The sequence below is a fragment of the Clytia hemisphaerica genome, unplaced genomic scaffold (assembly GCF_902728285.1).
Source record: "Clytia hemisphaerica strain Z4C2 unplaced genomic scaffold, Clytia hemisphaerica genome assembly, whole genome shotgun sequence".
Classification (NCBI taxonomy): Eukaryota; Metazoa; Cnidaria; class Hydrozoa; order Leptothecata; family Clytiidae; genus Clytia; species Clytia hemisphaerica.
In genome coordinates, this window is record NW_027103512.1 from 1279065 (window position 1) to 1306728 (window position 27664).

The 27664-nt window shown below is 34.3% G+C and overlaps 1 protein-coding gene across 4 annotated transcripts in view; it reads left to right on the top strand.

Moving 5' to 3' along the window:
• The first annotated feature begins 24 nt into the window (after positions 1-24).
• Positions 25-27664, top strand: part of LOC136799289 (serine-rich adhesin for platelets-like) — a 70181-nt gene continuing 42541 nt past the window's right edge. For 3 of the 4 annotated variants that reach the window (XM_067055991.1, XM_067055993.1, XM_067055994.1), the window contains exons 1-11: positions 25-203; positions 20204-20257; positions 20501-20596; positions 22940-23041; positions 24370-24450; positions 24740-24795; positions 24985-25063; positions 25341-25359; positions 25846-25973; positions 26225-26281; positions 26523-26606. In XM_067055991.1, coding sequence (XP_066912092.1) covers positions 165-203; positions 20204-20257; positions 20501-20596; positions 22940-23041; positions 24370-24450; positions 24740-24795; positions 24985-25063; positions 25341-25359; positions 25846-25973; positions 26225-26281; positions 26523-26606 — 795 coding nt within the window. In that variant the 5' untranslated portion in view covers positions 25-164. The remainder of the gene's footprint in view (positions 204-20203; positions 20258-20500; positions 20597-22939; positions 23042-24369; positions 24451-24739; positions 24796-24984; positions 25064-25340; positions 25360-25845; positions 25974-26224; positions 26282-26522; positions 26607-27664) is intronic. The other variant, XM_067055992.1, reaches the window with a different exon arrangement.

Genomic DNA, 27664 nt, shown 5'->3' on the forward strand with positions numbered 1-27664 from the left:
GTTGAAATTATCAGACAATCGGAGCCGGTCGGCTGTGCACATAGAGAAAGTTAGAAACTATTCCGCGCTAAAATACAAATTTTCAAAATGGCTGGAGGTAGCGGGCAATTTTTTTATCACTTTTCTACTGGACGTCTTGACTCTTGACTCTTCTATCATCTAAAATGGAATCAAAACTGCTGTTTCTAAGCCCAAATGAAGAGGTAAGTTATTATTTTTTTTGTTGATCTAAGAATTATTTTGATAAAGTCCAATTTTGTTTTAATACTTAGTAGAAATTTTACAGTGCTATTGGCTATAAAATTCACTCTTTCTCCAAGACCAAGACCATAAGACCAGTCTGGAAACAAAGTAAAGCTTACTCCAAATTATGAACTGTATTTGGATGCTAAAACAAAGGAAGGTTGTCCAACTCAAGCTAAATATATTCGACATAGACCTTTTTGCCTTTGCCTTTAGTTCGGGCCAGATTTTCAGAGGCAAAATTCTAAATTTTCGAAGAGCCTGTCAACGCACCTGACAGTCCGGTGTGTTTTTTTTGCTCCTTTTCTGACCTAAATAAGGTTGTCACTAGCCTTAGTGACGAAATTGACGATGAGCTTGAATTTCAGTTTCAAGCTCATAATATAGCTGTAGTTATGTTGACTGCAATGAATTCAAATCGCTTGCAGCCAACATTCCATCTATATAAATTTTCTGCCTTTCACCTGAACATTACCGTAGGATCGTCTAATCTCGACATACGTCTTACAATCTCGACACCGGATCTGTAAAATAATCAAAACAAACCTTGAATGAAATTCTTGGTATCATTCTTATCGAAAAAGTTCATCCATCAAACTAGAAGTTCAGTAAACATTGCAATCCTTTCAATTCAGGGGGGGGTCAACATTTATAATACCAACCCATAGCCCAAAAACCTGACTTTTGACCTTTTGAGCTAAGTTAACACCACCACCCCAAAATTGGTATCGATACCAACTTGAAAATCATAATTTTCAGAAAAAGGGGGGACCCACCCCCTTATTTTGGTATCGATACCAACTTGAAAATCATAATTTTCAGAAAAAAGGGGGACCCACCCCCTTAATTTGGTATCGATACCAACATGACTTTTTGAATTTGACAAAATATCATGGGACCCACCCCCTAATTTAGTACCAATACCAATCTGACAAATTTGAGTTTAAAGCTGTTTAAAGGGAACCCACCCCCTCCCACACAAACAGGGTACTAAGAGAAACTTCGAAAAAACTCATTTTTGAAATACTCTTTCTTCAACACAACACAAAAAATGTCATATGCTAAAATAGAAAATGACTGAAAACTGACAATATAATAAAAACAAACCCAATGAAGCCAGCAAAATCAATCTGAATCAATATTATCTGAATATAACTGATGTGCAAAAACTAGGAGAAGCTATTATTAGTACATAATTTTAGAACAGAATAGATTCACTCATTACCAAATGCTATCACAGAAAAAATGCTTTTGCTTCAGGCTTGATCAAAAATAAAACTTGAAAATATCGAAAAAGTCCAAAATAAACAAACTTCAAAGTCATTGAAACTTATTACTCATTTACAGTCATTATACTCAAAAGGTAAAACAAATCCAATTGAAACCTGTTTAGACTGATATGTACCCCGGGGTATTTTCTAGCTATAAGGGCAAAAATTAGAAAAGTTTTGCTGTCATTTTGATATGGATACCAACTTTCTGAATCATATTATTTAAAAAAAGGGGTACCCACCCCCTGTTTTGGTATCAATACCAACTGAGGATAACTCTTTTTTCTAAAAAAAGGGGGACCCACCCCCATCAATACCAACTTGACTTTTCAGACTTTTAAAGGAAAAAAAGACACCACCACCCGGCTATGGGTCTGGTATCTGGATGTTGATCCCCCCCTGTTCAATTAAAAAAACAGCCAAATTATAAGCAGTTTTACACAACGCACGAACGCATGCAAACTTCCTCGTAACTTTCTCGTGTCCATCATTAAAATTTTACAACTTTATTACGCTTCAAGTCACGTGATAAAAATAATTCGCGCGCTTAGTCAACCTGGTTTCCATTTCCTAATTTATTTATTTCAAGCACACGCTCTAGGCGCTAGGAGGCCGCGCTAAACTTCTAGGCGCCGCATCTAGCACACCCGGTCCCTTTTCAAATTCATAAGGAGACCGGGTTCTTTTAATTATTTTCGGTTCACGGTAAAAAGGTCTACTAAAAAATTCCTCGCGTGCAAAATGTTGTTGTGATTTGGGCATCTTCGTTGAAAGCATACTAATTAGTTTTTTAGTGATTACTACATCGTTAAAGTGTTCTTTTCAAATATAAGTAATAACAGTTCACATTTCTCATATTATATTTTTAACAATCTGTGACGTAGATAGAGAGAGAGAACAATTTAGTGATTGATTGATAACTTTGGTATGTATTTGTTTATGTTTGATTTTTTATTTCGAAGACCAGCCTACAGCTATGTCGAGATTGCAAGATGTATGTCGATATTAAACGACTCTACGGTACTTCACTCTCAAAACATTTTGACGACCTTGAAGATTTGCTTGCCCTCCTCAATTCTAATTTTAGTGTCATATGGATTTCAGAAACCAAAAGCCTTGTTGACACCGAAACAGAAAGTCCTCTCGAAAAAAAAGAGGACTTTGCTATACCAGGTTACAAATTTTTTTTTACACCAACAGAATCTTCTAAAGGTGGAGTGGCCTTATATATTTCACACTCTTTCTCTTACAAACCTAGGACAGACCTAGACCAAGTTTGCTATTTTTCATGTAGTCTCGAATCATGCTTTGCTAAAATTATCCTACCAAACACTACCAATATCATTGTTGGTACTATATATCGCCATCCAAAAATGGTTGGCTTCAATCAAGATTTTCTAAAACCTTTGCTAAGTAAAATTTCTTCTGAGAAAAAGCAACTCCTCCTTCTTGGAGACTTCAATCTTAATCTTTTAAAATGCAAAGATGATTCAGAAATAATATCCTTCATGGATATCCCTGATTCTAATCTTATACTTCCACAGATCCTTTTACCAATGAGAATAACTGAGGACTCAAGAACTCATTGATAATATTCTTTCTAGCCCATCTGATAATGTAACTGTATCTGGCAACATATGCTTTTCCATATCAGATCATCTCTCCCAGTTTTGTCTCTTTCCATCATTCGAAGGTAAGTTTCCCAGTGAAGATAATACTTTCAGCAAGACTGGTCTCGTTTCAACCGAGAAGAATTTATTCTGGATTTTCTTGAAGTTGATTGGGATACCCTCTTTTGAGATTTGTTCATAACCCAGACTCCTGTTTCAATATTTTTAATGACAAAATGAAAGTACTTGTGGATAGACATTTACCCACAGTCAAGCTTAGCAAACGTCAAATTAGATAAAAAACAAAACCATGGATAACGCCAGGAATTTTGAAGTCAATTAAAAAACTTGACCACTACCAGACAAAACACGCTAAGGTCAACTCTATGAATTATATCGTAGATATTGAAATATGATAGTCACTTTGACTAGGCGTAGTAAGAAAAACCACTATATACATCAGATATTTTGATTTCCATTCTAAAAACTCTAGACTCTGTTATTTTTTGTTCCCCTTGGAGACAGATGGACTGTATTCCAAGAATTAAGCTTTGCGGGAAAATTCTATCACCAAGTAAGAGTGAAGTATTTGGGTGTTCACCTTGACAATCATCTAAACTGGAAGGTTCATACTTCTTTCGTTGCTGCTAAATTGAGAAGGGCAAATGGGGCAATATCTAAACTTCGTCACTATGTTCCAATTCACATCCTTCTAAACATTTATCATGCAATTTTTGCCTCTCATGTTCGCTATGCCAGTCAACTCTGGGGACTGTGTGACAATACTGTCACACATAGAATTCTTACTCTTCAAAACACTGCACTAAGACTCGAGCCAAGAACTTCTGCCACTCCCCTGTTTGATGAACTTAAATTACTCAAAATCTTTGATCAGGTGAAAGTAATGAATATCTTATTTAGTCAAAAATACCTCCAGGGCAATGTTCCGTCTGATGTCCTATCAACACTTAAAATTTTGATGAAATTGATCACAAAACGGCCACCAGGGGCAAAGCTATTAAACTACTAAAACTTTCAATGGTCAAAACCACAAATTTTGGACTTAACTCTTTCTCTCGTCTTTCGTCAAAACAATGGAATGAGTTACTAATAAATCATCCTGACACTGATTTTCACAACCTTGATACTGATGAACTAAAATCTTTAGCACAAAATTCTATTTAGACAAAATTCTATTTAGACAAATACAAAGCTGAAGAGGAATAATCTTTGTGTGTGTGTTTCTGTTCGAATGTGTGAGTGAACTTAGTGTGTTTTCCCAGGATGGGAGGAGGTGGGTGGTGTAACAGGAAGAACTTTTCAAATAAAACTACTCAAAGAAATTGTCTTAAAATAAAAGTAAAAATATTTCTTATATTCATTATTTTGTTGTTACTATTAATATTATGATAATCGTTTATTCATTTATTTTTTTCTTTAGTTCTGTAACAATTTTTCAGTTTCTTCTAGGGGCCCCATTGTATTAGAGAAATCTTTTTTTTTTGTAAGGGGTTATCCTGCTGCGTTGCAGCAAAGAAAAAAAAAATTCAATTCAATTCGATTCAATTGTCCGGTGCCAAAAAGTATCGCTCAGCCACACAGAAACCTTTTGTCTGATACTCTGATGTTAACTTTTCAAACTTCTGGACACCGGACAAAGTTTGCTTGAAAAATAACGTGCACCGGATGCAGCGGACTCAAGCCCGGTGTTAAATGAATGAATTAATGAAATGAAAGTTTTCTTTTTTCTCAAAATATATAAAGTCTATACTAAATACATGTTTAAGTAACATATAGAGATGTTACAAATTAAGGTTTGGAACATATATCGTTACTATTTCTTTCTATAATATAATTAGCTCAAGTTATATGTATCAAGGTTTAAACCACCATACAAATTTAGAGTCTGAAGTGTTTGAGAAGGGAACAGCCACGAAGATAGCAAGTGCTAAAGACTCGTGGGAACCAGTCGATATGTTAGTTATCAGTTGGAAAAGAATTTGACAGAAAGAAAGTGAGAGAGGGAGCGAGTAAGTGAAAAGGAGATTGGGTGAGAGAGAAAGAGAGATGGAGAAAGAGAGGAAAGGAAGAGAGAATGCCACTTGTATGGTAGATAAAATTTGGGGAGGGTATAATTTCGATTGATACGAGGGAGATGGGTAGACAACAGATGTTTTCCATCTGTGACATGTGTGATAGCTGGTATTTCTATCTTGATCATTTGATGTGCGATGATGATGGTTGTTTGATTCCATGGAGTTGCCTAAATGATAGAACATTTAAATATAGAGCTTATTAAATTTAGGTTAGCGAGTCCAAGAGAAAAGCCTTGAGATGTTTTTTGTAGGTTGATTTGGTTACTTCAAAAGGGTTGATGATTAGTTCGTTAATAGTTTCATTCCAGTTTCTAGTGATACTGTTCTTTAGGTTGTTTGTACCATAGGTAACAGTGTTTGATGCAGAATGGAACAGTCTTTGCCCTCTGGTCCCCTGTTCGTGGTTGTTTCCAAGTTTTTGAAGAAATTTTTTGAAATACTTTGGGACTTTGTTTTTGATTTGATCGTGAGCAAAAAGACAATTTTGCAATTTGGATTGTTTTTCAATTGGTAAGATTTTACTTTGTAGAAACAGTGGAACTATTGGATCAGTTTGTTTTTTGAAATGTATTAATCTAATTGCCTTCTTTTGTAAGATACTAATTTTTTCAAGATTATTACAAGATAGTTTTCCTACTGGAAGATGGTAGATTATATGAGAGTGGAACATGGAATAGTAAAGAGAAAGTAGAGTTTTATAATCAACACAATGCCTAAGTTTTGAAAATATGCCAACTTATCTTTAGTTTTGCTTCGAATAGTACTACTTGAGTCTTTTTGGCATTAAGACTGATTTTATTTGCTCTGAGCCATTCAGACATAAGACGTAGATCATGGTTAATTTTAGAGTTTAAATGTTTAAGTGATTTATTTGAATAAAGAATACACGTGTCATCTGCAAAGTGAAAAGTTTTACTGTGTTTGATTGCAAAGTTAAGATCATTGATGTAAATGAGAAAAAGTAAGGGTGGAGATTGTTGTGTTAAAAATTACCATCATCCTGCATCATCCAACACCGGCCTGAAAAGTTGGCTGGATCATTGATCATAAAATAATGTTTGCTATTTTGTTGGCCAAGACAGTATAGACTTAAACTTGTATATCAAGATTACGGGATTTCGAGTATGAGCCGATTTTACTTTCATTTTGAGTGGTTTCATTTTCAATTTCAAGCCAACATCTTAGCAACAGGGTGCTCGCCCATAGTTACAGGGGTTTGTGCAAAAATCTAAACACAGAAAATTTTCCAAATCCCTTATTTCAATTAATGCAATGAAAAATGAAACTTTTCTATGTCTCACTTTTTTGCACCTATTCTTCAAAATGAAAATATTTTTAAGATTTTAAGTTTTTCTTTTATTCAATGATTTTTTACGGCACTTTGTTGACAATCTAATTCTCGCATCAAATTCCTGCTTTCTTCAGTAAATTGAAGATGAGAAAAAACCTAAGCCACGGATCACGGATTGAAACAAATATATGAAGGGTGGGATTTTACAGCCGCCTGTCGTGCAAGGCACTGGAAGGCCACGGGTGCCAAAAAGAAGGGTCGTTTGAAATGCGGTATCCTCATTGGTGGAAATTTGATAAACAGCTGAGAGGGAGCGCTGGGAAGCAATCAGTAAGAAGAGACCACTTTCGTTTTTGTTGCAGATTTCTATAAAAACTTTTCTCAGGGATTACTTGTCAAAGTACATGTACACATGTGTTGTGTCAACTTGTCAGCATTGTATTGTTGTAAAGGAAAAGATAAAAGAGGTAAGACTAGCCTAGTTTCTAATCCTGATATAGGAGTTTAAGTTTAGACTGCCAGACATGACCAAAAAATGTTTGAGGTATGTCATATGTTTGGGCCATACTGTACCATTGCTTGTACTTAAAACAATTTTCGTTAACTATTATGATTCTACCCTAATTTTTATTTTCAAAAGATTGTAAATAGGAAGAACACTCCAAAATTAAAAAAAATTTGAGATGTGTTTTTGTTGCAAATAGAGGAGGTAAAACAAAAAATAAAATATTTGACCTTTTTCCAACTTTTCTTTGAAAGAGTGCTAGATGCATGTCTAGCAGCAAGATTATTTTGGGTGTATTTCTAATTTCACTCAGCCATAGCCTGGGAACTCATGCGTTAAACTTTGTTCACGGCCTAGTTTTTTATGTTTTTATTATATAAGTTGTTTAGTGTTTGGTGCAGACATTGCGTCCAGGGATGCATCAAGCTCAGGAATTTCAGAACTTTGTGATCTGAAGTAAATTTTATTTTTTCTAAAATTTTGAGCTTGGACTCCCAGGCTAACTCAGCCATTGCATGGAAACTAGCCTGTGGGAATCCAAGGTCAAAATTAAAAAAAGATATTTAGTCATCTGGGGGTAATTACGGGACGATTTTGACTTATTTGGGCATTACTCTGAAAGTATTAATCCTAAAGGTCCAATCTTTTGATATTTTATTCATCAAAGTATGACCTTTACAAAAGATTTATTACTTTTCCTTGAAATTTAGTAATAGTAGATGTTCCTAAAATTTATTTTAAAGGTGTCCCGTAATTACCCCGCATTTTGGGGTAATTACGGGACACCCTCTGGGTAAAGATGGGACAGGTATAAATTGTTATTGAAAAATCCAGATATCTTTCCAAAAGGTCATGATATTTGAGGTTTTGCATCCACTTGATATGACTTCAAATCCAAGTGCTATCATTTAAAGGACTTTCAACAAAATTAGTGACAGCGTCCCATTTTTACCCCAGTTTTTTTCCCATTTGGTGGTAATAACGGGACACTTCAAACAGTAATATTTGTATAGAGCAATCTAGACCAACTGAAGTAAATTTAGATGCAAACCTTTGCAGGTTTTGAAAGATTTAGAGTGTAGTTATGATTCCATTAAACTAGAAAATCAAGTTTGTAGTTTTCTTTAAAAAAATAATCACTTCAAACTCAAACTTATACTGTAGTGTCCCATAATTACCCCAATATTAAGATTTGACTACGGGGTAAATATGGGACACATTTTTTAAGATAATGTGCCTTGTTTGATAATGAGACTATTATGATCTCAAGCCATAGTATCTAGATCTCAGAATTCAGTCAAAATAATAATCAAAGTGATTGCAGCTCTCCCTGACACTAAAAAGATGTAAATATGGCGGAGAAAATTCAAGAAAATCTATGAAAACAACCAAATTCAGCATCAATTTACGACCTTTGCAGCCCATCTGAATGTGTGGAGAAGGACGATCCAAAGACACACTTCAATGTAAGAAGTGCAATCGAATCGTACACTACATTTTTGTTCAAAGCTCCCCGTCTATCAAATCCAGTTATGTCTAACATACAAATCGAGAGCTTTTATTTGTCAAAATTGTATCGTGATCACTCCTGATCTATTGGAACAGGTCAATTCATGTGAACATGGTTGGAACCCCCCCCCCTGGCCTGAGTGGGGGGGCTAAAAGGTCGAGCAGCAATTGGTACCTGATTTTAGCCTGTGGCTAGGGGGGACTAACCATGTTAGGGGTCACCTAAACTTTTTCAGATGGACCTGGGGGCTAGATTCTATGTTTTATTCTATGAATTATAAGCAGCCTACCAGACCATAGGTTGGCACTTTCTCATCTTATATATTAATCTAAGCAATGCAGGGGGGGGGTACAGAGGCAGGGTACTAACCCATAGGGTACTAACTTGATTTTCCACTCAATTTCTTTTTAGTACCACCCACCCATATTTAGTACTTCTTCATTTTTGCTGTAAAAAATAGAGACACCACCCCCTAAAATCTTATATTTTACAGATTAGACCAAAAGAGAGGGTACTATGTTAGTTTTTCTGACTGAAATGGACAGATAATTCAAACAAACTATCATTGATTAAGTCAGAGGCTTTTGTCCTTTGATTTTAATAACACACTTCTTGACCATTTCGGAAGTTTTGTCTTCACAAAAATCAAAAAATTTCTCAAAAGAGTAAAAAAAAGTTTCTCAATTAAAAAAAATTTCAAATCAAAAAAATAATAATTGAAAAAAGACAAAATATTACAGACTAATATTTTTTATTGAAAAAGGAGCAAAACTCTGTAAAAAAGGAGCAAAACTCTATGAAAAAGTACCAAAATAGTACCCTGTACTTGCTAGAAGAGTGAAAAATACACACCCCCACCCCTAAAGTAGTACTAACTTTTTTGAAATGTAAAAATAGACACCACCACCCGGCTATGGGTTAGTACTCTGCCTTTGTATCCCCCCCTGAGCAATGCTCAAAAACTGACAATTTGGTATCTAATATATTATCTGCAGTGACGTAGCAACTGGGGGGGGGGGCAAGGGGGGCTATGCCCCCAATAATTTTTTCAAAAATGGTTGTTTTCAAAATAGTCCTGCTGCTGAGGTCGATAAATGTTTCGTTTTGTGACACACATCTTAGAACTAACTTTTTTTGGTGGAAACTCACGAATTAGTATATGTAGATTCCAAAATCAAAAAGTTTCCACAATATTATCGTGCAAGTAACGAGTAATTGGCGATTTTTTGCGTTTCCAGGCAAAATTGCAAGGCCTGGAAATTCATGATTTTTGGGGGGTCTTCAAATTAAAAAAAGACCTATATCACATGATAGAGCTCTTCAAACTGAGCAAAAAAGTGTATTACACCAAAGTCCCAACTTCTCTAGATCAAAAGTTATGGGCCTTAAAGATTTCGTAAGATCATCTGTCAACAGGGTAATCTTAAGGGTAATCCTCCTTTGGTGATTGCCTTTAACACTGTATTTTGTCTTCTTCGTTTGCAAATCGGACTTTTATTGGTCGATAGCGTTTCTCATCTTCTCTTTCCTTTGAAAATTTTCCGATTCTTTGAGTTTCTTCGATTTTTATATTCCTTAAGCGTAGCATCATAGGTAAGACTTTTTCATGAAGATATTCTTTGTCGTAGATTTTGGTTGACTCCTCTGAATCTTCAGTGGATTCGTCAACACCATGAAGAATTAGATTGCATGCCGTGGATTGAATCTGTCGTTCCTCCTGTTTTTCCCTTCGAAGTACGTTTTCTATGTTCTTCTCGATTTACCTCGACGCGACTGCTGCATAGCTTTGGGATCTATTTTCTCCTTTCTTCTCAATGATGTCTTCCATCTTCTTTTCTATTGTTGCCATTCTGGTCTCAAAACTATCCTTTATTTCGCTTACCATAGTATTAACGTCTTTGGACTTTAATTGAGTGATTTCTACATCCTGGGCTTTCATTATGTTCTCACAAGCTTTTATCTCCTTTCGGAATCCTGAAACTGTTGATGTTTCACCATGGCTTGGCAGCAGGTTTTAGGTACCCCCCTAAGAATTCAGGTGACCCCTAAGATTTAGGTAACCCCTGGTTGCCAAATATTTCAAGTGACCCCTAAGCCAATGACACGTCAAATTTTTTCGAAAATCCTTTTCAAACAATCAAACAAATACAGCGGTTAGTTTAGCTTATTGCTAAATAGAATAAATGCCCTAAGAAATAAGAGATAAGCTAAGTACTGAAGGTTCATGCCAGATTATCAAGGTTTTGTAAGTCAGGGTGCAAATCCCTTGCCAGACAGATTTTTTATCCAAGCAAATGCAACAGGATTAAAGAATTTTTACAGATCGGTGCCGTAGGAGGCATTTTTATATTAGGGGGGCTGAAGTTTAGTAACCCAAAACTAACTGCTGTATTTGTTTGATTGTTTGAAAAGGATTTTCGAAAAAATTTGACGTGTCATTGGCTTAGGGGTCACTTGAAATATTTGGCAACCAGGGGTTACCTAAATCTTAGGGGTCACCTGAATTCTTAGGGGGGTACCTAAAACCTGCTGCCAAGCCATGGTGAAACATCAACAGTTTCAGGATTCCGAAAGGAGATAAAAGCTTGTGAGAACATAATGAAAGCCCAGGACGTTGAAATCACTCAATTAAAGTCCAAAGACGTTAATACTATGGTAAGCGAAATAAAGGATAGTTTTGAGACCAGAATGGCAACAATAGAAAAGAAGATGGAAGACATCATTGAGAAGAAAGGAGAAAATAGATCCCAAAGCTATGCAGCAGTCGCGTCGAGGTAAATCGAGAAGAACATAGAAAACGTACTTCGAAGGGAAAAACAGGAGGAACGACAGATTCAATCCACGGCATGCAATCTAATTCTTCATGGTGTTGACGAATCCACTGAAGATTCAGAGGAGTCAACCAAAATCTACGACAAAGAATATCTTCATGAAAAAGTCTTACCTATGATGCTACGCTTAAGGAATATAAAAATCGAAGAAACTCAAAGAATCGGAAAATTTTCAAAGGAAAGAGAAGATGAGAAACGCTATCGACCAATAAAAGTCCGATTTGCAAACGAAGAAGACAAAATACAGTGTTAAAGGCAATCACCAAAGGAGGATTACCCTTAAGATTACCCTGTTGACAGATGATCTTACGAAATGAAAGGAAGACAATCAAAGAGTGGTGTATCAAAGCCCAAGAAATGAATACTTCAATAAAGGACGCAAACTTCAAATTCAAAGACAGGGGGAGCCCTAGGAAAAAACTCTATCTTAAGAAAATTGTAAACCAAACAAAGAGCGGTTCATAGAGGCCCATATGCTTGCACGGTGGCCTGCGAACTTGTATAGCATTTTTATTATTATTATTATTATTAAAGTTTGAAAAGTTCCTTCTAGAACTATGAAAATTGATTTTTATGGTCACATGTGAAACTTTTGTTGAAACATCAAAAGTATATGTTAGAATAATCTAACTAGACATTTTTCTAGCAGCTAGAATGACTCCAAAATCTTCAAAATCCTCTCCATCTGAATCCAAATTTAACATAATAACACGGTTTTTAGGGATGTCCCGCATTTACCCCTCTATTTTAACTGTCCCGTAATTACCCCAGATGACTATAAAAAGTCAGTTCACAAAGTTCTAAAATTTCTGAGCTTGGTACGGGTAGATCAGTCTAATTACAGAATATTTGATACAGTCTCTGTGTCAACCCTTGTTGACATCTCGGAAACCCAGGCAGATATGTGTAATTAACCTTCCATAAAATCTCTTAGTGAAATTGAAAGTGGATTTGCCAAGTCATCATTTTCCATAAATTATGCTTATAAATAAATGCCTTTCCTAAAATCCAAAAAAAATATTCTAAATAATACAGTATATATACAGGAAGGAGTATATCTGACATTATATCACAGACACACAACAGCTGATTGGTTGTAAGTGAAGTAAAAACAGCCTATACGTCACTTTCAACCAATCAGCTGTTGGGTCCGTAGAAGACATTGCAATGATGCATATCATGAATTGAGGTAATAGTAAACGAACCGAAATGAGTATTAGTGTAACCTAGTAAAAAATTCAAAATCCTATCTATTTACGAACCAATTACACGCATTGGCGTCCCACGAAAGATGCTAAGGCTCGGCCTCCTAATATTTCGGCTTACTTTTTGATTCAGAGCAAAAGGACTAGCCGGCACGGGACGACTCCTAAGACCCAATACTATTGGTATAGGACGGTAAAGAAATCAGGCAATTGGGCGATGTGAAACCGCTGCTAGCGACGTCAAAATTAATAAATGATTCATAGATAATAGTAAGTACCATAAGGATTTCTGACAACTTTCGATACGCTCTTTTGTTGAACGATTTCATGTCATAGGATTTCAAGTTAACATGAAGGCCAGGACTTAAAAGAAACTTTTGATAGAAATTTCCCTTTCAATGATAACTTTTATCAAAATAGAGTGTTTTTGAGTCTCTGTCTCTCTGAGAACGAACCTCTATATATCATATCTCATAATAAATCATAGCTAGGTACCGGGTGCGCCACAAAAAAGTTTCTCTCTTTAAGATTAATTTTGTCGAAATCCAAAAATTCTAAAAGAACCATTCCAATTTCATTGGAAAGAAGAAAGATAGACTTAAACTTTGATAGGTCATTTATTAAATTTGATTCATTAGATCAAAAGTTATGCTCAATTGAATAAAAAAGTTACTTTTACTTTTAGAAAGTGCTCAAAAACGTTGAAAATTGACCTATAGTAATGATATGACATTGTGGGAAATTAGGGATTAATACCCCGAGTTTCATTCTGAATTTCAAAGTATTTCAAAATGATACGAGGGGTATTAATCCTAATTTTCACGAAATGCCATATCATTCCTAGTCAATTATATGACTGATTTTATCATTTCTTAAAGAGCTATCCGAAATGGGGTTTCCAGAATTTATGATGTATTGTAGAAATATGATGTATTGCTTCAAAACACAAATCATTCCATCCCATATCACTTTCAAATTGTTGCAGATAAATATATCAAAAATATAATGTCAAACAACAAAACTATTAATCCATTATCCAAACTTTCAAACAATATTATCGGTAAGAAGATTCTTCATAAAAATTGTATTTTTGGCTCCTTTGCAAAGACGACTGCATTATTATCAGCGGGTCAGGTTCATAATCAGTGCCATACTCATTCTTTTGCGTATCTCCACATAAAATGGTCACAAATGAAGTGTTCAAATTATATGGTTCGTATTCGGATATGTTCTCCTCAAGTCCACGAGACTTTGCCCATTTCTGGAGTGCATTTATCCAAATGTTCGTGTTTTTGTTTTTAGAATTTTGCCATAATAAAAGAATAACATCATCACCCAACAGATCGAATTTGTTGTCATCTTTGTACATTTTTCTTGTACTTTTCCTCCTTTGATTTTGATCGAACGGCTATTTTCTCAAAATATTTGTGTTTGTTTTAAAAAAAATCGAATGTTGTCAAAAATAATCGAATGTTTTGGAAATTTGAACACTACTCGGCGCGTGAAATTATGTTAGTAGAAAATAGTTTTGATAAAAAATATTACTTCTAAAAATGAAGTGAAGAATCTTAATTTCTCCTGAATGGTTCAACAGTTTTGTTGATTACGTAACTGCGTTTTATTTGTGGCGGGACGGCGGAAACGAGGGCGTATTATCAGAAATCTTTGGCGGGAGCGGGGTATTACAAAATAATACCCCGCCGTAGGATAAGAGCGCGCGAACTAAATAAAATCAGTCATATAATTAATTTATTAATACCAATCAGAAGCATTATTACATTCGTGACCGTACAAACTACAAAAGATGATATGCATTTATGGAAACACTCGATATATCATTACAATCAATTCGAAACTATTATTTTTCACACTATAGACATTACATTCATGTTAGAATTAAATAAACAAGCTCCATATTTAACTAACTGTTGGAAAGTAATTGTATCAAAGAAAATGAAGCATGTCAATTATTGTCACATATTAAATCTACACTTTCTTGAAAGTTCAAAGAAAACCAAACATTACTGTTAGTTATTTATGGAACCATGTACTCTGCTTCTACCGCCATGGAAATCAAAAGTTGCTATAGCCTTTATTCTCTGATGATGGAAATACAATCTCGTATTTTTGTGGGGCTTGAAGATGATAATGTAACATTTGTAGCCATACAAAAGACTAACAATCACGATGCAATTGATAATAAGGACGATCAAATGTGTGAACAAGCGATCAATTTGATCCAGGAAATAGCTGATGGGGAAAGAGATCAAGAAATTGACAGTGATTATTAGAATGGCGTAGACCAATGACATTGCTGTATTCATTGGACCTGGTAAATTTCTACCACGGTAAGCTTGGAGAAAACAAAACATTTGTAGGATGGTGACAAAGGCGACCATGACATTGATGTGGTAATTGGTGTTGCAGTAATGGATACGTTGCATTTGATTGTCATCTAACCAAGAATCGATTGCTGGTGATTCTCGAGTGAAAGTGACAAATAAGATTCCATTTGCAATTAACAGGAACAAGATGATAGTGAACGCTTGCACCACTGATGTTTGGAGGATCTGACTCCTCGATACTCTGACAAAGACTCGGAAAGCTAACAACAACTTGTGTGATTTTGAATAAACGAATCCGATATTTATGACATATAAAACACTTAAAGTGAGATTGGACGAGATACATTTGATCATAGTTACTTTCTCACTTAAATTTAGATACATGATGGCGATGATGATTAAAGCAATGCTGGTCAAATGCAATATGGACATAGTGACATCACTAGATCGAACAGTAGGGGTGTCTCTTTTTAATATGAAAGTCACAAACGCCATAGAATTGATCAACAAACAAAAAACACCTGATATCAGTATCAGATAGAATTGAAGATCACTGAAAGAAAAATCCACGTTGGTATATCGATCGATGCATGCTGTTCTTTTACCGTCATCTATGGTGAATGGTTCGATATTGCATGTAAGGCACCTTCCATCACCATAATCTGTTTTGAAATGGTTGACCGGACAAATCACACATTTGTATTCAATTGTTAAGTCTAAAATTCCACTTGTTTCTTGTTCTGTGTATAGTTTATGAAATCCAGGGGAACAAAATGTTTCAGGGCATGGATTTGGTACCATTTGAGGATTCCGTAAGAAAGCCTTGGATTGTTGTTGTTTCCGGTCGTATAATTTACGCAATAAAAAGGGTTCGTACACCTCTTCCATATATAAAGGTATAACATAAGAATATCCATGCAAAAGCTCCATATCTTTAACACCTTTATTGAGAGCGGAAACAACTCCTCTCGAATAACGATATTTTGCTACATATGATTTTAAGTCGCCAAGAACATTAAGATATGAGTTTATTATGTCCTGCTGTCCTATATACAGCCATGGGACTTGTTTCGGTTTCACCGGAAGCTCTTTATCCTTAATACTGTAAGGAAAATGTACAATAATCGGTGTCTGGATGTAACTTTTAAACAAAAATTCGTGTGATATGGCATCAAATAAATACCTCCCAATAAAATCAGAACAATAAAAAATGACGGTGGATGTAATGACACGATCAGCTTCAAAGGTCTTTTTCATGGTTGTGGAGAAAAGACTTTTCAATTTGGAATCACTAAAAGAATCCTCTAAACTCATGTTAAATTCTTTGGCTTTAATGCAAAATTTCTGAGTGTTTTTCAGTGTCTGAATTGATTGATTGAAATAATTGCTCCAGTACTCATTTTCTTTAAGATATTCTGTTGTCCTTAACAATACCAGGGTTACATCGTACCAATTAAAAGTTTCTAGCAAGCTTTTAAGTTCATTGGCCTGTGTCTCAATCGATTTCAAATCAATACGATCATCACAAGTTTGGGGAGCGCACAGTTTGATCACTTTACTAAAGCTGAGAATGGACTCAGCTAACTTAGACATATCAGGAGGGACATGGCAGTACAAATACAACATATTCTGATCTTTCCACACACGTTCCCCATTGACAATTTTTGGCTCAACAAAATGTTTTTCATTTAACACTGTATCCAATAAGATCTCCATAAATTGCTCAGTATTACAAACCACATAATCAGTATAATTATGATGCCAAATTATGCTACTTTTTTCCACATGCTGATTCTCAATCCTTGTTTTGTTAGCCTCTATACTGAGGATACTATCGTCATCGGGGCATATATAAAATATACCAATCGAAGTGTAATTCTCCATCAAACCATACATGGTGAAGAATTCTGAGCTTCCATTAATGCCACAAATGGCAGAAAAACAGCAAAAGCAAAACAAAAATACGTTTGTGTGGTATTTTTTCATCTCTCTGCGCTCCTGAATATATCAACGGCTGAAACTGACTTTTATGAATCTTGGCAGATATGTCTGTCTTTTATGTATGGCTTCGTATGTCAACAAAAATGTTTCTATTCAAGATGGAAACCCTTTCAATAAATCACAGATACACGGATTTTCCGGGTGTGCCACAAAAGTTACCCTCTTTGATTTGATATTGCAGGTAGTAGCAGAAAGATTTCTCAAATATTATTTCGGAATCATTCAGAGGAAAGCCTAGCTTAAAATTTGGTGTACTACTTTTTGATTTTACTTCATTAGTTACGCTCAAAAACCTAAAATATCAATTTAGAAAATGACAGAAAAAGGCGAAAAAACGAGTGTATTAAATTGATTGTAATAAATAGGGGCACAAAACAATTTTATGCATCAGGTAATGAATGTATTTCCATTATGTAAAAAGCACTTATTTACAAGATTATGCATCCCTGTAAATACATTTTATCATCTTTGAATCGAGATGAGCTGCAACAGTTCAAACGAAGCATTTTTCTCAAAACTTTCACCTTCTCCACCTTTCTCAACGATGATGCACACACAGAAAAACTTTTGGAAACTCTTGGGAAGATGTTGAAAATTTTGTAGGGTTTGAAGCATTCGGCATCTTGTTTATGCCCAAGGGAAAAACAGAAGTAAAAAAAGACAATAGATATAAAGGAAACATAAAGAGTGTTACAAGGAGCAAGACTTTGTACTTTAATGTTTCGGTAAAAGAGAAGTCCTGTCTCTCATAAATAATACCCTTCTTTTTAGCCTTTTTTGACATTTTTTTGAATTGAAATTTTAGGTTTTTGAACAAAACTTTAGAACCAATGAAGTAAAATTGAAAAGTGATACACCAAATTTTAAGCTAGGCTTTCCTTTGAATGATTCCGAAACAATCTTTGAAAAATCCTTCTTTTACTGCCTGCTATATCAAGTCAAAAAGAGTAACTTATTTGTGGCACACCCGGTACAATAACAAATTTTAATACTTGGCCTGTTGTTGATTCTTTTTAAGTGAGACATTCATCTATAAAAATGAGCTCTTCTTGGGGCTTTTAAATACCCCCTTTTTAAGGCTGATGTAGACAGTTTGATAAATATCTATAATGGGAGCTTTGAAACAACTCAAAAACCGTTATCTATTCAATCTTAATGGATAGCATGTGGGTTGATATTGAAGCTCTTCAATATCACACATAGTGTCCTCCAGGGTTTGTTCCCCTCCACCAAATTCTTGATTTTTTAAATCTCCTCCTCTTTTTTACCCCCTAAGAATTTTCAGTTTTTTAGTTTTTTATTTGAAGTTAATTAACCGGGAGGGGGGTCTTAATAAGAGCAGGGGGAATGTATTTTTTTTCTCTTAACAATTAGCGGGGGGGACGTCTATTCATAGTGTGCAAGGGGGTTCCAGGTCCCACCTGAAAATTCAGGTCCCACCTTATCCTAAAATTCCCACCTTCAGCCCAGACTCCCAGATCCCAGCTAAAAAGAAAAAAAATATACTAATTCGAGGAACAAAACAAAATTTCTTTACCGTAATATGAAGATGAAATATATTATTCGTCAATATACGATTATGATTGTTAAAAATAAGAGCAAAAATATTTCTTGCATATTGTTCACATTATGTAAATCTAGTTTTTATCATTATTTTACTGTGGTAATTATTCGTATATGTATAGTTCCATTTCTTACATTTTGGTGCTTCTCAAAATACCTTATTACACTTATATAACTACTCATGTTATTAATGCGAATTGCTTACCTCGCGTTAATTACAAATGTTTAAACAAAATTCGAGCCATGGTTATTTCGAAAAACCCTGCCTTTCGCGTTAATAAATTCTCGCACTCATTTTAACCGCGTACTTTTACTTGACTACTCTCGGGTACCTAATAGTCGGGGGGTTTGGAATAAGCAGGGGGGTTGGAAAAAATCTCAAAATTTAATAAGCGGGGGGGTTGGAATAAAAATGTCCTGGGTGGAAAATGTTTGAAAAGGAGGCTGATACAGCAGAATTAGGGCAAAAGAGGTAACTTTCAAAAAAAATTTTCCCAAAAATCAATAAGCGTTGGAATAAGAATGTCTTGGGTGGAAAATTTTCGAAAAATTAATTAGCGGACCCCCCCCCCCCCGGCTATTAGGTACCCGAGAGTAGTTATATAAGTGTAATAAGGTAAGCAAAAGTAAAAAAAATCATTCTTAAAGATATTTATTCACACATCAAATGACCTGTAATAATAAAAAGAAAAGTTTAGCATGGTAAAAAATTATTTATGAAATATATAAAAAAAATATGTCATAAAATCTGAAAATAAGAAATTTTACTTTAATTTTTTCCAAAACACCCAAAGTCCCACCTAAAGAAATTAACTCCCACCTTAACTTGTTTCTCCCACCTAAAACCTGGAAAACCCCAAATCCCACCTGAAAATTTTCGACCCAAATCAACAAACCCCCCCCCACTATTCTGGGGGGGGGGGGTGCACACTATGCTATTCGAGAGACAAGAGTATGTTTTTTTATGAAAACTTGCATAATCAATAGGTTTAAAAATTTAACATTGCAAAGTGATAGTACTTAATGGGTTAACGTATTTCTTATACTTAGTCCTGACTTTATTCTTGAGTTATTGATATCGAGATTTTAGTTAACAATAGATAATCTATATGTATGTCTCTTTTCCTTTTTAATATTCATTATTTTTTTCATTCCATCGTTTATTGGGTTTTTTCAGAAATAGTCCGTGCTGTTGAGGATATCTGATATCCAGGGGTTAACCATTTTTGTTCAAAAGTTAAATATCTACAAGGGAGCAAATTTCCAGGTGGTAAAGTGTCTTTTCAAGTAAAACAAAATGATATCCAGGGGTAAGCATCTTTATAAGAGAGGATATCCAGGGGGTTGAGCATTTTTTTAAGAGTGGATATTCAGGGGGGTCTTTACTAATAAAATAGGATATCCAGGGGGTTCGATACTTCAAAAAATCAATATCCTCAACAGTTGGGGTAAGATTTTTTTCTGAAGCCCAATATGTTTTTTAGTAGAGATATTTTGTGTCTATATTTGAAACATACAAAATTAAGAAAGATCCTACATATTGATAAAGTAGCCCTGAAAATAATTTAGGGTCGGTTTCAAGGTTTGTATTGCCAATATTTATGCCTGAATTCACAAGGCTGATGCAGAAACACATGAGAAAATTTCTAATTGGAATTTAAATAAAGGAATACTTATACAGAATAAAACCCACATTAAAATTTTGTTGTTGTTTAATTTTGTTGTTTTGCAGGCTTCACACATCAAGCGAAAGTTTGAAATGAAGAGATTGGAAAGGCTTGTTCAGGTAAACGTTGTAGTTAAATTCAAATTGTGATGAGAAATATCATAATCTTTGATGCCACTAGACATCCTTCAAAGAGTAAGAAAAATAAGAACATACCTCTTTGATTTTCCAAGTCAGCTTTCCAAAAAATATCTTAAAACAAGCAAAACTTGATGGCAAGCAGCCTAATTTTGCCATATTATATAAATTTATTTGAAGTTCTTAATAGATAATTTATTAAAATCTTTTTCCTGTTATAATTAGGTAAGGGAACAAGAAAAAGCATCATCGCAAAAAATGAGGAAAGAGTATGTTCAATGTAAAGTGAAGAGCATAAACGAGGCTACCTACAAAAAGAAGGTATTTGTCAGTTTTTTTATATCCAGGATATGTACGACTGCAATGTATTTTCTCATTATACCGGGTGCGCCACAAAAAAGTTTCTCTCTTTGAAACTGATTTTCTCGAAGTCTGAAAATTTTAAAAAAACCATTCCTATTCTATTGGAAAAAAGAAAGATAAACTTAAAGGGAACGACGGATGGTATATTTATGAAATGCTGATCTAGCATTGGCACAAACACCCATACGGAGGAGTATTTAGGAGTGCTGGATCATAACAAAAACCAAAAGTGACTTTATTCCAAAAAATATATTCAAAAAAGTGAATATAATTTACTATGATGATCAACAACAACACAAAAAGACTTACATAAAACTGAAAGAAAAAAAGAATGTCTTTTTCTTTTGAATGAAATCGAGTGTTTCTATTTTTAAATGAAGACATTCTATTGTGAATTTATTCGAAAACTTCTTTGCAATCTTTTTGTTTACATTTTGTCTTCATTCACTTTCGTTTACTGTTGAAAACATAACAAAGTTTTAGCTATACTCTCAAACCACGTATAACTGTCGGTTAAGCCAATCAGCTTTCGGGCTGACATCAGCATGTATTTCAGAGTATACCATGGAAGTACCAGCAACTCCGACCCCTACTATAAGTATAGCGCTATTCCCTTTAAATTTTGATGGGTCATTTATTAAATTCGGTCTATTAAATCGAAAGTTATGCTCAATTGAATGAAAAAGCTACTTTCTGAAAGTGCCCGAAAACGTTAAAAGTCGACCTATCAATTTTTTATTTTAAAATTGGCAATCGTAATAGTTTAGAGCATTTTTCAGTAATTAAATACATAAATCTTGAAACTGATGGGTTTGAAAAGGTTTAGAATCTTCATCAAAATCATTTTAATTTAATTTACTTTAACCGAAATTTTCCTCAGATTTTTGGTTCTAGACTGGATAAAGTCTATGTAAGCCTGGATATACCTCGAAACCCATATTTGATGTATTTTTATGAATTTTACCAGATTTTTTGGCTTTTCTCGACAAAGTTCTTCCTTTCATTGAAATTCAACCTTTCTTTATATAACAAAAGGTCATTTAGACGTTATAATTATCAATTTTAATGACTGAAACGAAAGTACAAGATGCATTATGTAATTATGCTTCTGTTTAATTTGATAGGTCGATTTTTAACGTTTTTGAGCACTTTCAAAAAGTAACTTTTTTATTTAATTGAGCCAAAATTTCGATCTAATGAACCGAATTTAATAAATGACCCATCAAAATTTAAGTTTATCTTTCTTCTTTCCAATGGGATACGAATGTTTTTTTTTTAATTTTTCAGATTTCGAGAAAATCAGTTTCAAAGAGAGAAACTTTTTTGTGGCGCACCCGGTACATTGGGCTGTTCCAAAAGATTTCCATACAGGGGGGGGACGAACCTATTCAAAAAGAATAAATTTTACATAAATTTTACAATTGCTATCAACTCTACTTTTAAGTAGGAAAGAAGCTTTGAAACACCACTCTGGTCTTATTTTCTAATGAATTTGCATTCAATCGCACATCGAAAAAACAGTCCTGTGTTCAAAGCAAATTTTGTAAAAACTTGTAAATACTAGAAATACATTTTATCGTGAAAACATTTTCAACAAATCTCCAGCGAATTCGCAATCTTGCCATCACGCAGGGTTCGAATTATAGCGAATTTTAGATTTAGCGACCATAAACGATTTCCTAACTCAAAAATGCGAAGTTAAAAGATTATGATAAGACACACTTATTTTGCTACCCACACATTCGTTTATCTATTGCTTTATCAACTTGCTACTTTGCTACTTTCCTTATTCGCTTATCTATTGCTTTATCTACTCGCTACTTAGCTAATTTCTTCATTCGTTTATCTATTGCTTTATCTACTCGCTACTTCGCTACTTTCTTCACTCGTTTATCTATTGCTTTATCTATCGCTACTCTGCTACTTTATTCACTTGTTTATCTATTGCTTTATCAACTCGTTACTTCAAAACTTCACTATACTTTGCTTTGTCTACAATCACTTAGTCTCACTTCGCTTCTCAAGAAATGTATTGAAGATACTTTCGCATTTTCTTCCAAACAACATCGCAAAATACTAAAAATGCTTCACAAACAGTGAAATAATTTCACCTGCGGCGCTCCTTTTTTAACTCGCTTCGCTCAAAAATTAGCGAACCTCCTTGAATTTATAATTCGAAGCCTGTGTGAAGTTTTAACAAGATAAAGATAGTTATTGGATGAATCAAATATTCATATAATTTATGTGTGACCTTTTGAAGATTTTAAAATGTACTATACTAATATGATAATTATTTTTCAGAGTGATCAGGAAAAGGAGCAAAAGGCAAAAGAAATTATTTTACTGGTTGAACTGGAAAGGCGTATGAAAGCATTGGGGGAAGCACACAATCTTCAAGGAAAGGTAGGTGTTATTAGGAAATTAATCAATGAAAAGTTTACTAAAGTCTCCTGACCATCTTTTATAGGATAATTCTAACTTCTGAAACGAAGAATTTGTAATCTCTTTCAATAACTTCCACAAGGAGTATAAATATGGTTCCAGTCCCCCAGGAGAGGTGTTTTAAGGGCCAAATGGCAAGGTCTTGTGTAAGAGGGTTGAAATTCAGACAACAGCAGCCAGATCCAGATTTCCTCTGATAGAGGCTCTTGCAGCTGTTTCCCTTTTCATCCCTTTTCATCCTCCCTCCCCCAAATTGAAGTTATTTAGCCCAAAAGGGTAAAATCTTTCTAAAAGACTTCTTCCTTGATTTGTTCTAGAATTTACAAACAAATTCCTCCCAGGAAGGGGCTACCAAAATTTCTCCAATTTGCCTTCTCAGTCTTGGTCTAGCAAGTTTAAAAATTCTCAGCTGAACGCACATGGTCACCTAACTTAACCCTATTAGCCCCAGGGGGGGGGTAGAATCTACCACGCTGGAGTTCTTTTGTTTATATCTCAAAGAAAAATTTTTTAAACGACTTGAAACTTTCTGACTTTTAATAAAATCTTATTAAGAGTACTTGTGCAAAATTTTAGGGTCATAGGTTGTCCATATCAGGTTTTATGACTTTATTGTGAAACATGACATAAAACCCAGCTAAAATCACTTAAAACTCAAAATTTTAAAGTGCTGATAACTTCTAAACTATTTATTCAATCATTTTCAAATTTTGACACGTGATAGGCATTGATAATACAAATTTAAAAAAAAAAGAAAATTTTTCAAAAGATGACGTCATCATTTATGACGTCATCAAATTTTGAAAATTTTACTCACTTCAGCATAGATTTAAGAAAAACTCTTCATGGAAATTCAAACCGGCAATTATGTTAAAGAACAGTCTTTACCTTTCAGATCTTCAAACAATTGAATATCTTTATTGGTTTAACTGTAATAGACATTTTTGTAAACCATATATTTGGGCTTTTTTCCGAAAGGTCGAAATTTTGTGATGACGTCATCAGTTTTTGCATGACGTCATCAATTTTTTTTTTCTTCCTGGAAAATTGTATCATGATGGAGAACATCTGTACCAAATTTCATGGCCATACCTCTCCTAGATCGAAAATAATCGAGGGTGGTAGATTCTACCCCCCCCCCCTGGGGATACAAAAGTCAAAAAAGCTTGGGGCTAATAGGGTTAAAGCAAAATTTCAAAGAGATCTTAATCACACCTATAAGCTAGGCTGAAACCATGAAAAACAGCTTTATTACAGAAGTTAACTTTACTCAAACCTCTCTTTCACAGGAGAATCATGGTGTCAAGAAAGCTTTAACTGCTGATGAAGAACTTCATATCGTTGAAAGAACAAGATTAGCATATAAGAAGGTTATTCTTTTTAATTGTTCTTTGCTTAATTATTCTAATTCTTTTATGAAAAATCTAAATTTGCAACAAAACTTTTAAGAAAAAGAAAGAGTGTCGGTTATTTTTCAAAACTCGTACAACTTATTTGTTAAAATCCATACTTATGTATATATAAGGTATTTATAGCCATTCTAATGTTATTCTAAGTTCTAAGTTTTTTTTGAAATTTCCAGGGGGTAAAATACTGATTTTAGGCTAAAGCCTTTACGCTATTTATATTAAAACAGTTGTTTTGGTTGATATCTTTTAGCTTCAAGAACAACAAGAAGAACACATTGCAATGTTAGATAAAGAAAAAGCTCTCAGGTATCTTTGTTGTTCTGCTTTACTTTGTAGGTCTTCTAAAACTTTGTAAGTAGTCAGTCACTTTAGAATTACATTACAGTGTATAAAAAAAGAAAAAACACAACCATTTGCTTTAAGTGGAATTAATTTTCAAAATGAAATCAACAAGTAAAGATCAAACAAAAATAAACCATATTTTTTACCAAATAGGGAGAAAATTCATCAAATGGAAACAGATCGTAAAGATAATATCATTTCACAACCGAAACCTGATTATGACCCTATTCAAGTAGGTTGTATTTCCCATATCTCCTTGAGAACTTTGAAATTTCTGAAGAGTTTGTTTTAACGTCAACACCTCAGACCATTTTTCATGCCTTTTTTTAGCGTCTGATTATCGGACGCTACCCTTCTTCAATTATAAAAATTAACGATAAAAACAGCCTTTTTTATGAAAAAGTCCTCTTGTTGGTCTCTATCGGACGCTTGACTTTTTAGGATTTGGCCTGTACCTCATATTTATTGTAGTTAAAATCTTCCAATTTTCATTTCTTCTTTTCTTACAGGAGCTACAGCCAGTAAAGCGTAAGAGTCTTATCTGTTCGTTACTATCCTTTTCAAACTATTTTCTAAAGTTTAAAAATCCTTGTCTTTAAATCTTTGTCTTTAAATCCTTATTATATTATACAGTACTGATGAATACAATTGCAATGGTTGCAGAGATATTTGAAAATTTAATCTTGAAACCTTTCTGGGCTGTCGTATTTTCTATTGTTTAGGTGACATTTTGGGAAGAAACGTTATTCGGATAATTGAAGCTATTCATGATATGCACCATATTGCAATGTCTTCCATTCCACCCAATAGTTGATTGGTTGAAAGTGACGTATTGACTGATTATACGTCACTTACAACCAATCAATTTTGGGTCCATGATGTAATGTCAGAAGACATTGCAGTGGTGCATATCATGAATTGCAGTGTGTCAAAATATGAATGATAGTTTTAAACCTAACAAAATAATTTTTGCTATCTTTTATTAGACTATTTTGAAATTTTATTTTCTTGTAGTTGTTGCATCAACCAGTAAACTAACAATGGAAAGTTTTTCAACGACACGTTTTCATATGGGTCAAACACTTATTGATGGAAGGTCGTACCCAGAAGTTTTCATTGAAAAACCTGGAGCTCATGACCAGGTTTGAATTTACAACCTTGAAAAAATATTTTTAGTTGCGTCCAAAGTTGAAATTCTTTTACTAATTTATCAGTGGCTCTCTGGAAAATCTCGCTTATTCTTGGTTATTTTGACCATAAGTTTAATAGGTACTGTTTCTAATTTCTACCTGTAGGTTTTTATGGTGTAGATGTGTGATTGTCATTACCACACATCTGCGCTTCATTTTAGAATAAAAAAACCTTTCTAATTATTTTTACTACTCTACAATAGATTAATGCGAAAGAGGCTGCTATAGAAGAATTTGAAAGATTTCAAATGCAAACTGAGGTATTGTATATCAACTGATTAAATTATTCTTGTGTGCTTTTGCAGTATGTTAGCAAAACATTTTTTGTATGTTGTGAATTTCTGTTGTAAAAAAAATCTGCCAACCACATAGATGATTATGAAATTGCTTGGATTTGGTTCTTTATCACATCTAACTTTTTTATATACAACATTTTGAATAACATGAAAAAAAGAAATCTAAACCTAAAAGTAATTGATAGAAATTTATATCTTTTTTCAGATGCGGGAAAACGAGGTACATGAGCGAAACGAAAAAGCTAATCTTCGACATCATTACGCACGAAATGAAGTCATTTTGCAACAGGTATGTGTGATAATGGTCACAGCACTGTCATTCACGTGTTTTCTAATCAAAATTATTATCCATATAGTGGTCATTAAGTAAGGTTCAATTGGCGGGCAGTATTGAAAGGTTCTATTAAGCAGTTATCGGACAAAGTCGAATCCAATATGCAAAAATATTGGGCGTGCGTAAAAAGATATTGGACGAGGCTTCGCCGAGTCCAATATATTTTCTTGTAGCCCAATATTTTTTCATATTGGATGAGACTGCGTCCAAATAAATGGTTTATTATCCGTTCATCGCTAAAAGATTTCTCGTTTTCCAATTCATGAGCTCGGAAATCTGGTTTCTTGTGGTAGTTTTCTCGAAATTCTTATTTTTATTTTGTGACGTAACGTCAAAAAGAAGATGCTCAATTGTCATTGAACTTGTTGTGTGACGTCAATTTTTGAAATATGTAGCCTCCATGGAAGCTATATATTCAAAAATATTGGACAGCAAAGAAGCCAATCAAATGTCGCTATTTACGCGCGTCGGATAATAAAACTCAAATAGTCATACCCGCGCTGAGAAAACTAAGGTGTCGCGCTTAAGAGGGCTGAAATATCATTAATCGCCCGGGTATAAGGCAATAACGTCATTTGCGGCCCGCTGGGAATCGGATTGAAGTCGTTGCATTGAAGCAAAGAGACTAAGATAACGTCGGAAAAAAAAACACTTTTTGGTCATTTGCCATTACCATGTGAAAACCATTACCGAGTTTATGTATCGGAGGATATCGAGGGCGACGGTAAGTGAAATGATACAAAACAAAGTCGATAGTTGATGTACGGCTCTATATCGCCTTTGATCACCTAAACAGACGACAGGGGAGTTACGCTAACTATGCTATCATGTTTTCCACAGGCTTTCAATATTTGACAAAAATCAACATAAAAGGGGTTGCGGAATGACCGTTCCGTTTTCGCAAAGCGAAGAAATTTCGACACTAACAAATTATTTTTACAAGTCAAACTTTTATTGATAATGTTTTCCAACTCAACTCTTTCTTTTTTATAATAATTTTATAAGAACAATAC